We start from the raw sequence: 12,100 nt of genomic DNA on the forward strand, positions 1-12,100 counted from the left end.
GGGATCCTCCCAGACCGGGGCGCGAACCCGGTTCCCCTGCATCGGCAGGCGGACGCGCAACCACTGCGCCACCAGGGAAGCCCAACTCAGCATTTTGGTTTAAGATGTAAATGATGTTAATTTGACCCCAAAAAAGTCTGCATGAGAGAAAGATGGGTTGGAAGTTGGGAGGAGGGTAGACTATTGAGGCCAAATCTGTATAAATATTACTACACAGCCCAGAATGGGCAGCTACCTCTATTTATCATCCTAATTATTCCACCAAGTGGTGGGAAATTCCATTTATTGTATCTGCCAACCTTCTAGGGTAAACAGACAAGCAGCAATACTGGGTGTGCGTGTGTGTGTGTGTGTGTGTGTGTGTGTGTGTGTGTGTTTGGGGGCCTGGGGGCATTTACTGACTTCAATTACCTCTCCTTTCCAATAAATGAGAAAATGTCTGAAATGATTAATGCTTTCCTTAACAGTTCTTCACTGTATTTTTATTTAAGAGGATACTTCAGAAAAACTGAGAGCCCTATTACTATTATAATTAAGAGTTTGCCCTCTGAACCCAGAGGAAATTTTTCCTATTTTATGTTGATGTGAGATTTCTTAGAGTTTGGTTTCCTCACCAAACTTGCCAGAATTAGAATCACCCAGGCTACATATATAGTGACTCCTAGGCTCCACCCAAAACCTCCTGCTATATTTGAGTGTGGGTCTCAGTAGTGTGCATTTCTAGTAAGCCACAGGCATACTGGAGTCTGAGATCCTCTGCTATTCTGCCATGGGTCTGTGAGGTTGGTGATCAGTCAGGAAAAATGGGGTTATTTGAATATTCTTATAGAGTACATAGCACTGGGGTTATGAATCAAAAAAAACGGAAGAGTTCCTGCTCTTAAGATGCAGGTAACAAAACAGGGGCCCAAGATGAACCTTTATTGAATCAGCATGCCCTTCTCACCAGCTGTATGGCCCGCGACAAGGCAGGGAGCTACCACATTTATAAAAAGGAGATTATCGTATATCAGCTGCTGAAGATGGGGATTGCGCCAGATGATGTTTTGAGGTCCTTTTACCACTAAAATCCAGTATTTTATTTTGCAGCTTAATTACAAGAGTGACTTAAAGGTGAAAAGAGGCTGAGAAGTGGGGCTGAGTCTGCACAGAGTTCTTGTTCAGGAAATGCTCGCTCTTTAAACCGAGAAAGCCTCCTCTTGGGATGTCTGCGGGCTGGATCACAAAAACTTCCAGCATTCTGGGTTTCCTGGGAGTAGAAAGATTTATGGGGACTCGAGGACAGGAGTCCTGGGCCAGGATACCACCTTGAAACTCATTGCATTTAAAACATCAGTGTCTCATGCAAAATGCAGAGCAAGACCCCTCTCTCCAGCAAAATCTAAATCCCTGCTTTGAAGAAAACTGCTAAGCCTGCCCTTCCCTTGTCTCTTCTTAAAGAACTCATACTCATCCCTCAAAACTTAGAATATAGGTGGTCTCTGGTGCCTAAATGTCACCGAAAGCTTTCCTCTGGCCACGATAGGGACTCTGTCCTTTTTCCTCCCCAGCATTCCTTATAACACTATTAATGCAAACAGGTACTTGCAACAGCTGAGTTCACAATAGCCAGCTCCTAAGAGCAGGGACTGTGTCTTTTTTCACTCTGAATCTGCAGTGCCTAGGACATTGCTGGCACCACAGTTTTTTACTGAATGAAATGAGTTCTCAGAGCTCAAGGATTAATTAGCTGGTTTAGTTTCTCCTGCAGTCTGCCCTGTCCTGTCTCGAACCTCTTTTGAACCCTGCTGTGAATCACTGCAGGAAGGCTCTAGCAGAGCTTTGGTGCATAAATCAATTTGCCTACAAAGGAAATATAGGTAGGGTCTGGACAGCTGGCATTCATAAATCCTGCATGTTGGTGGCATCTGCCAGAAATGCATTTCACCTAGCACACATGCTTGGAGTTACTTTGGAGCTACTTTGGAGCTAATTTACATATTCAACAGTTTGGACGTCACTGCATCTACCTGACGAAAACACAAACAATTCACTGGGGACAAGAGAGTGAGTGGCCAGCACTCTTCTAGGCTGCTTGGAGGTCATCAAAAGGTCTCTCAGAGGGAGCTGTGATCTCTGGGGCCTTCCTCTGATGAACTCATTCTCCAAAGTGCAACACAAAACTTTCTACAAGGGAAGAGGGCAGGGGCCCTGCCTGTCCTCAGTTACCTAAAGGATGTTTTATAAATGGCTTCTCTTCTGGCCACAGTACCTTTAGGCCAAGTTTTCACTGGCTAGAAAAACTCCAGGTGCAATTTTCTTCGAAGAGGGCAGTGAATTTATGGGGCCACATGTCAGAGAGAGAAAAAGAGGGAGAGAGCAAGGTTTCTTGCTGACCACTGTGGTCATGCGACTCTGTGCAGCTATGGCCTCTGACCAGGGAAGGTCAAGGTTCAGTGACTCTAGTTACGTCAACAAATACAAACCATTCCATCTCTGCCGCTCTGAGGGCTGAATCCACCCCTTGACTGTGCTCCAGAATATCTGGCCCCTGTTTTTCACTGAAGCAAATCCAGCTGCCTTTACCCTCTGTGATAGCTTCTGAACTTGTTTCCCTGCCTCTGGCCCAGCCCCGTCTAACCCATTCACCTCTGCAGCCAGCAGGCTCTTCATGAAATACAGACCTGATTCTGTCACTTCTCCCCCTCCGATGAGCCAATGGCTCCCATTGCTTTGAGATAATTTCTAGAACTTCACCCTGACTAATGGCTCTTCTGTGATCACTGGGCCGACTCACAAGTCTCCTTTGTCATCACTGGAAATCTCTTTCAATCCCCTCAGTGTAGGTTACTGTCTTGTCCCTAAGTCTCATACAAACAGCCCCTCCACTGGAATGCTGTCCCTCCCCTACCTGTTTTCGCACGTCTAATTCCTACTTTTTTTTTTACATTGAAATATAGTTGATTTACAATGACGTGTTAGCTTCAGGTGTACAGCAAAGTTATTCAGTTCTACATATATATATATATATATATATATATATATGTATATTCTTTTTCAGATTCTTTTCCATTATAGGTTATTACAAGATATTGAATATAGTTCCCTGTGCTATACAGTAGGTGCTTGTTGTTTATTTTATATATAGTACTGTTATCTGTTAATCCCATACTCCTAATTTATACCCTCCACCTTGCCCCTTTGATAACCATAAGTTTGTTTTCTATGACTGAGAGTCAATTTCTGTTTTGTAAATAAGTTCGTTCGTATAATTTTTTTTTAGATTCCACATGTAAGTGATATCATATGATATTTGGTGCAGCCACTATGGAGAACAGTATGAAGGTTCCTTAAAAAACTAAAAATAGGGGCTTCCCTGGTGGCGCAGTGGTTGCGCGTCCGCCTGCCGATGCAGGGGAACCGAGTTCGCGCCCCGGTCTGGGAGGATCCCACATGCCGCGGAGCGGCTGGGCCCGTGAGCCATGGCCGCTGGGCCTACGCATCCGGAGCCTGTGCTCCGCAACGGGAGAGGCCGCAGCAGAGGGAGGCCCGCATACCACACACACAAAAAAAAAAAAAACAAAAAAAACCTAAAAGTAGAGTTACCGTATGATCCAGCAATCCCACTCCTGGCCGTATATCCAGAAAAGACAAAAACTCTAATCTGAAAAGACACATGCACCCCAATGTTCATCGCAGCACTAATTACAATATGCAAATCATGGAAGCAACCTAATGCCCATTGACAGATGAATGGATAAAGAAGATGTGGTATATATCTATAGATATCTATATACACACACACATATATGTACAATGGAATATTACTCAGCCAGAAAGAGAATGAAATAATGCCATTTGCAGCAACACAGATGGACCTAGAGATTATCATACTAAGTGAAGTAAGTCAGACCAAGAGAGCCTAATTCCTACTTATCTTTTCTCTCAACCTAGAGGACAGTCCCTTCAGGAAACCTTCCCTCTTGATAGGGCCCTCCCACAGGACTTTGTACTTCCCCTAGCGATACTCATCACATGGATTATGCCAGCCTGTTTGTACGTCTGTGCTGCCCATGAGCTACATGCTCCACCGGAGAAGGGGCGGAGCTTGTTTGGTTCACCCTGCAGCCCCAGCATCCCTCATGGTGATGAGGCACATCGCTGGCGGTCAGTAAGTATTTTGTCCAATGAGTGAATGAACGAATGCATGCATGCCAGGAGGGTAACCCAGGCCGCCTCTGAACGCTCAGGACTGGGGAGGGAACTCTCCGAACCGCACTCACCGTTGCAGGTGCAGCGCACGTTCCTATAGAAACGCGGGCACACGAAGCTGATGCGAGCTGTGCTGTAGGTCATGAGCGCGTGGGAATCCAGCGACAAGCCCTGCTTGCAGTGCTGCTCCTGGCAGTCCAGCCCGGAGCAGTTCTTCTCCAGGAGGGCCGAGATGCGCACGACGTTCTCCAGATGTCTCCTGGCGTTGGACAGCTTCTGGATCAGGTAGGCCGGCTTGTAGAACTCACTGTTGGGCGTCTCCACCGCGAACAGCATGTCCAGCTCACGGGTGCCCGCCACGGGCTGGATGCTGATGATGTGCAGGCTGTCCTGCTTCTGGGTGAGGACCGCGTTCCGCAGGGTGCGCCGGAACCCGTGCATGTGCAGCCCCACAAAGTCCTCGGGGGATACGTTCTCGAAGCGGATGGTGACGGTGTTCTGCAGCATCTCGTGCACCAGCTGCTCCACATGCACGACCACGTCGATGGGCACCTGGAAACGGCCATCACTCACTGACACGTTCAGGATGTACTTCCCGCTGTCCAGGCCTCCTAGGGCGATGATTTTCCCATCATGACTGTTCACCTTGAACAAGCTTTTCTGCTCCGATTTCAGGGCAAATGTGAGGACATCATACACGTCTTGATCTGTGGCGTGGATCTTCCCAATGACCCCACCAGGAAAGTCGTCCTCCATGGTGACAATGAAAATTTCCAGGGGGATGGCTGTGGGCTTGTGGATGCTTTCCTCGATGACCCGCACGCGGATGTAGGAGTGAGAAACTTGCTGAGGTTTGCCTGAGTCTTTTGCCTAAAACAACCAAGAGAGAGAAAGCCAACGAAGTAAGAAAAAACCCATAATAATTTTTTTTTAAAAATCAACAAAACTCTGAAGATGTCTGTTCCTTTAACCACGTTTGCTTCTTCCTCCGTCCCCTGCCACTATTCGGCAAAATGTTGAGGGTGTGGATTTAAGTAAGAGGAGTGATTTCTCACCTGGGGTCCCCATATGTACACTCTGTTTTGGACACTAAAACGTTTCAACACAATAAAGCCATGGGGGGTGAACTGAGAGGGAGAACAGAGGGTGCTATGGGATCCAGCATGCCCACAACAGGCTGGCCATGTTTTGATTTTGGACAGAAGCCACTGGGGAACCCCATAAAGAGGCATTCCCACTTGTAGGAGAAATCTTTGTTCTCTTTGGCTTCTTTGCTTTTGATTGGACCAGACAGCACTTTTCTGCACATTTAAGAAACAATGTTATTTAAAGTGAGAAGTACACAATATCAAGGTTTAGAATAAAAGGTGGTACACTGAAGGGCAAAACAGGTAGCCTGAACAAACCCATTTTGACTCCCTTCTTTACATAAGAATTGACAGAACCACTACCCTGAAACAGATCTTTACTGAGTACCTGCCATGTGCAATGTGAAGGTAGTCAGTGCTGTAGGACTTCTGAGAAGGGCAGATTCTCAGGGGCTGGGTCCCCAGGGCGGGTATCTCAGGATGTGGGGCTGCAAAGGACCTTGCAGGCCAGGTACCATCTGGGGAGATGTGTCCTTGTATGTAGAAGGCAGTATAAAAGCATCAGGTCATCACAGAGACCTGAGTTTGAATCTTGGCTCTGCCTCTCACTATGTGTCTGGCCTGGAGTAAGTCACTTAACTTCTTCGAGCTTCAATTTCTGTATCTTTAATTTGAATAAAATAGTCATATCTACCTCACAGGATTCTTGTACTGTGGGGATTAACAGACACAGTGATTGCAACGTACTTAGCACAGGCTTGACTCATAGAAGTACATAGTACGTGAGAGTGAATGTAATGTTGTTATTTTTATTATTACCGTCACCATATGCTGTTAAAAATGAATTATATGAACCAGAGATGCTGAAATGGAAAATTCATGTAAGAAGAGATAAATTTAGCAAATTAGGTTGAACTTGAAGTGCAACTGTGTATGGCCTCAAAAGACAGTGATGAGTTTGGACTCTCTAGGCCAGCGGTTGCCCACTCAGATGTCGAAAACCAGAAAGGTGACAGAAAGGCATGAAGCCACTGGGTGTAAGGTGGCAGACTCGTGGGCTTGTGGTCTGAGAAGGACTGGACAGTCATGTCTGCCTAATGTCTGAAAGAGCCAGAATTCACAAGTTTTCAGGCACTAGGGAGCTCAGATGGTTTTAGTTTAGGGGTTGGCACACCTTTTCTGTAAAGCGCTAGATAAGAAATAGTTTAGGCTTTGGGGTTATATGATCTCTATCAACTACTCAACTATCATTCCAGCACAGAAGAAGCCCAGAGCATATGGAAAGGAATCGGTGAAGCTGTGTTCTAATAAAACTTTACTTATAAAAACAGGCTGAGGACAGGATGTGGTTCAGGGGCTATTATAGTCTGTTGACCTCTGGTTTAGTGGAATGACATAATCAAAGTGGACTGATATAATCAAAGTGGAATGATTAGCCTGGAGGGGTGTAGGGATAGATCAGAAAAGAATGAGGCTGAAGCCAGAGGAACACCCAGGAGGCTTCTGCAATAGTATGAGTATCGGGCGATATAGAATAAAGTGGGGTGATGGCAAAGGGAACATACCTGATGCACACCTGGGACCTTATGAAGGCAGAAACGTGCGACTTGGTGGTAGTTTAATATAAGGGACTAGTAGGAGAAAGCTCTCCATGGTGTTTACCAACTCTGAGTTGTGAAATATGCTCTCTAGCAACCAGAGAAGGTATGCAAAGAACTGTACTAGCTTCTGTGAGAAGGCACTAAAACTCTCTTCTTGCCCTTGAGGACCTATAATGTGATATAAAATCATTCACATAATATTGTTGGATGCGTGGGTGGCAACGGAAGAGTTTGTCAATGTGGTTGGAGCCAAAAGTCATTAATTTGGACGGTTTCGTGGAGTAGAGTAAGACATAATTTATCCAAAGAAATAAGGTACACAATTAAATGCTATATAAAGAATGACTATTGTTGGGCTTCCCTGGTGGCGCAGTGGTTGAGAATCTGCCAGCTGATGCAGGGGACACGGGTTGGAGCCCTCGTCAGGGAAGATCCCTCATGATGCGGAGCAACTGGGCCCGTGAGCCACAACTACTGAGCCTGCGCGTCTGGAGCCTGTGCTCCGCAACAAGAGAGGCCGCGATAGTGAGAGGCCCGCGCACCGTGATGAAGAGTGGCCCCCGCTTGCCACAACTGGAGAAAGCACTCGCACAGAAACGAAGACCCAACACAGCCAAAAATAAATAAATAAATAAATAAATAAATAAAAAAGCCAAAAGCCTGAAACCCTTTCTCCAAAAAAAAAAAAAAAAAAAAAAAAGAACGACTATTGTTATTATTGCCACCATTAAGCCATTAATAATGAGTTTAGGTTGCCCTCTGTGCCAATTGTGGGTCAAAAAAGTCACTCAGTTTCACTGATGGGACCCACATCTTGGTACTGGCAAAATCTGCACCCAGTGAATTTTTGGTGCTCTCTCTTTCCTGCTCCTATCCACACCCTTCCCATAACTGCCACTTTTGCCTCTTTGTCTCACTTCATTTTACACCGTGACCTTGAAGAAGCTGAAATGTTGGGAGGCCATTGCCATCTGAGTTCCTGTTCCCCTGCCTCCTCACTGGGGAAACTTAGCAAGCAGAGGTCCCTTCAAAAGCAGAGGCCATGAAATAGCTCAATCACATCAGGACAAGGATTGGTTGCTTCCCTACTTGGGTTGACCTGGGAAATACTTCTCAGTACCAAGCAGCAAGCCTTGACAAATGAGTTGTCTTTGGGGCTCAACTAGAACCCCAGGAATTTTCAGAATGCAGATTTAAGCCCAGTGACTGTCAGCCCGGCACACCTTACAGGAACGTCCCTCTTGAACAATGATGCTTCCTTTCCTTCCTGTTCAATTTCACATACAGAGGCCACTTTTATTGGTGTGAAATTGAATTTGAGATTAAAAGGGGAACATTCCTGCACAGTAATGAATTATGTTGACTTGCTCGACAAAGAAAACCCAACCAACGGGCCCAGCAACCAGCACGAGAGAAAGCTGGCCTGATGCGGGCAGAGGATGAGGCTGTACCTGGACACACAGCACATACTCTGGAGACTCCATGTGCCGGAAGACCACGGCTGAGCGCAGGATCCCATCCGAGTCCAACACAAACGCCTCCTCTTCGTTTCCCGACAAAATAGAGAAGGAGAAGGGAGGCCCGTTGTGAAAGGAGTCTCTGTCTGTCACCACGAGCTGCAAAATGCTGGTGCCTACTGGCTTATTTTCCTGCATAAGAGAGTATGTTAAAAGGGAAGATAAAATTACACCTCTCTTCACATTTAAAAAAAACCCATCATTACCGGCTGAGAGTGCTGTGCTAGAAACAGGGCTTTTTGCGGAAGGGATTCCCTGTGATATTATCTTGTCTTCTGAAAATGTGCTGGTCTCTGTAAGCGTCATGTTTCCCATCCTTGGCTGCCACTCCACGACTGCCCTGTGAGACAATGAGCTGCAGGTGAAAACATGAGGACTTGGCTTTGAATGGGTTTGCAGGCTCCAAGGATGCTGCTGGTTACACCTTGTCCTTGAAAGGCTGGAATTGCCCTGAGTTCACCCGAACGGCTCCAGAGATACAAGGTGCTCATCAGCCTTCATGACGATGTCAGAAATCCTCTCGGGCCAAGAAAACATCAAGCTTTCAGGATGGGAAAGCACTTCGGCACACTTACCACAGCACGGTTACGCGGAGGCCCAACATGGTGACACAAAGTCACAAGACCGGACTCTTTAGGGTGACATCCTGGCAACTTCCCAGGAAAAATACAAAGGCGGGTGTCAGGTAAAAACAGGGCTTTTCACCCCAGTCATCAGAACACAGTTTTGCTGTTTCTTAAGGGAAGGCAAAGGGGATGGGATGGATATTCCTCAGTTAGCGAGTGAAGAGAAAAGGAATCTGTAACTTCATCAAAGTTTCGGAAGTCCGGATGTCATCATGCCAACATGATTTTGCAGAAACTCTGCCTTCTACCCCAGATGGAAACACAAAGGCTCCTAGTTACTCCTTCTTGGGCCCAAGGTTGTCCTTACTTTGAAAACACCAAATTAAACTCCTCGGTGGCTCAGGCACTGGTTTCCTTGCTCTGCTCTGTTTAGACTTCAGCATTACCACGGCTCGGGCCTGAAGTCATTTTCATTAGTTCAGGCCTTCTGATGACATTGACTTTGGATTAACTGAGTTTGGGTCACAGAGATGGAGACAATGATACCCTTCATGACAGCAGTCACGGGCGGGGCGGACACACTCATGTTTTAGGCGCTGAATTAGTCTTATAAGAACCATATGTTGCAAAAAGAAAATTATTCTGGGGTGAACAATGGGAGGAGCAATTTTTTTGCAGGAGAAAGAGGAGACAAGAACCTCAGAGACTTCTCAGGTTGCTTCTCCTCTCAAGTGGCCTTTTGGTTATCGGGAACTAGACACCGTCTCCCTCTGGGATAAGTTGTGGAAACGTCCCAGCCCAGCGTAGATTTATTGGTGCACGCTGACAGTATCCTCAGCACCACACAAAATAGAAGATTTATTGATTTGTTTGCTCTCTCTATAAAAGCCATTTCCTCCATACAAGAGAGAGGGTAAGAGGATGTGTGCCTGAGGGGTCGCATCCAAGGAAGGAGGGTGAAATAGAACACAGACGGGCCCGGTGTTTCAGACAAGAAGATACGGTCACCGCTCATGGGCTCAGAGTCTCTGTTCTTTCCCTGCTGACTTCCTGGAGTGCGTGTGAGAACAGTCTGTCAAACTGATCGACGCGTGTCATAAAACTGAATGTTGAGTAGGCAGAGCCCATTTTGCATTGGGCTAGTGAGAGGAGGCGGGGGAGGGGAGGCGAAGAGCAGCATCGTGGGGACAGGTGGGGAGCAGAGCCATGGAGGGAAAGAGCACTAGGGGAAGGGGCAGAGCCTACGGGGAGCTCTGTGGAAGCTGGGGAGGGGTAGCAATGCACAGCTGCTGGAAAGAGCATCAGAGAGGAGAGGAAACCAAAACACCGCTGGGGAAGGAATCGAGTTTTGCTGAGAAAGGGGTAGGAAGGGAGCAGAGAGCTGCTCAGCCTGATCCTGGGGGGACTCAGTGGTGCAGGGGGGCTGGGGGCCTATAGACGGCCAGACTCAAAGTCTTGAATGTTGTTCCAAAGGCGCCCCTCAAGACTGGCCCACTCTCATCTCACCTTCGACCCATAAAGCCCTGGGAACCCGTGGTGGGCGATTCTGAGGCTGATTTCCTAAAATATCTGTGGTCCCCACAAGACACATATATCCATCCCTGTCTCCTGTAAGTCCTCCATGCTGACAGTATTCCTGGACCGGATTTCCTGATCCTCTTGAAGTCGGACTTTCAGCTTCTAGAAATACTGGGAAATGGAAGTAGCTTGGCACTTAGTACCGTGCTCACGAGATATCTTTTGAATAATAAAAAAAAAAAATAGCTGGGAAGAAAAGTCGTTCTCTCTGAGAGCAGAACACCAGCAGTAAGTCACTCTATCCTGCAGTCTAATTTTAGAGAGCAAGTGGGTTTAAACGGCTAAACCAACTGCTTATGGAAGACTGATTTTAATGAGGAATAGCTCTAGCCTGATGGCCAATCTCCCTTTGACAAACAAGATGGTTCGTGTCAACCTCCCTCCCCTGCTAGAATAGCACAAAGTGGCTTAAAGGCAACCTGTCACTGTGGGAAGAGAATAGTCTTTTCAGAAGACAGACCTGAGTTCAAATGCTGACTCTATCTCTTAACAGCTTCATGATCTTGGTTGACTTACTTAACCTCTCAGATCCTTACCTCCTTCACTATAAAGTGAGGGCTGTCGTGAGGACAGACCGTGTATGGAAAGCACCTGACCCTTGAAGGAACCCTATTGGCCATAGCGCTTATCCACGTTTTATTAATCAGTTACAGTAGGAGAATCAGGCTCTTTTCATACTAGCCCTATGATGGGATGAGTTGATTTTAGGTAAAAACAAGAGTAAACCATGATGAGTAATTAACAGTGGAGGAAGGAGGATGAGTGCATAAGGACAAGAGCCTGGGAGGCCAGATTTGCTCACCTGAATCACAGCGGTATAGTTAGCAGGTGTAAATACTGGGCTGTTGTCATTTACATCAGAAATATCAATGTTGACAGTGGCAGTTGAAGACATCACAGGAATGCCGCTGTCTACTGCCTGGACGAGCAGGGAGTATCCAGACACCTGCCAAAGCACAAAGGGCCGACAGTAAAGAATCACAGCGCTCGCTTCCTTCTGGGCCCACTCAGGCGCTGCAGGCTCACAATGCTTTGCTGAAGATGAGCCATCTTCACGTTGAGTCTTTAGACCGGGGTTTTTCAACCTCGGCACCAACTGGCATTTGGGGCCAGATAATTCTTAGTGGTCGGGGGTGGACCTGTGCGTTGCAGGATGTTTAGCAGCATCCCTGGTCTCTACTCACTAGAAGTCAATATTGCCTCTGCCTGCTTGTCACAACCAAAAATGTCTCCAAATATTGCCAGGTGTCCCCTGGGGGTAAAATCAGCCCGGGTTAGAACCACAGCTCTTGGCCGTTGTTCAGACTATAACAGTTGTCACAACTGATCTGTCCTAAGTATTAGTTTTGATACTTTGGGAGTATATTATGGGCTTCTTATTACCCAGTGAAGTCTTTCTACTTTTAAGCATCATGCCCATGGTATCTTTTTCCATATTTAAATTTCACTTTGAAGACATGTTTTTGGTCAAAAAAGACAGTGTTTAGAAACTTAGTTTAACCTTGGACAGAGGAATCTGCTGGATCATTCTTTCTGACCTAGATACCTTCAGGTCAGCC

General features: G+C 46.6%; 1 protein-coding gene across 4 annotated transcripts in view; it reads right to left on the reverse strand.

The window, feature by feature from the left end:
* The window catches only part of FAT3 (FAT atypical cadherin 3), a 583,627-nt gene that overhangs the window by 42,342 nt on the left and 529,185 nt on the right, over nt 1-12,100 (reverse strand). For all 4 annotated transcript variants that reach the window (XM_055091680.1, XM_055091681.1, XM_028501477.2 and 1 more), the window contains 3 exons: nt 11,344-11,487; nt 8,332-8,529; nt 4,263-5,061 (listed from right to left, as the gene is read on the reverse strand). In XM_055091680.1, coding sequence (XP_054947655.1) covers nt 4,263-5,061; nt 8,332-8,529; nt 11,344-11,487 — 1,141 coding nt within the window. The remainder of the gene's footprint in view (nt 1-4,262; nt 5,062-8,331; nt 8,530-11,343; nt 11,488-12,100) is intronic.

This window comes from Physeter macrocephalus, chromosome 16 (assembly GCF_002837175.3).
Source record: "Physeter macrocephalus isolate SW-GA chromosome 16, ASM283717v5, whole genome shotgun sequence".
Classification (NCBI taxonomy): domain Eukaryota; kingdom Metazoa; phylum Chordata; class Mammalia; order Artiodactyla; family Physeteridae; genus Physeter; species Physeter macrocephalus.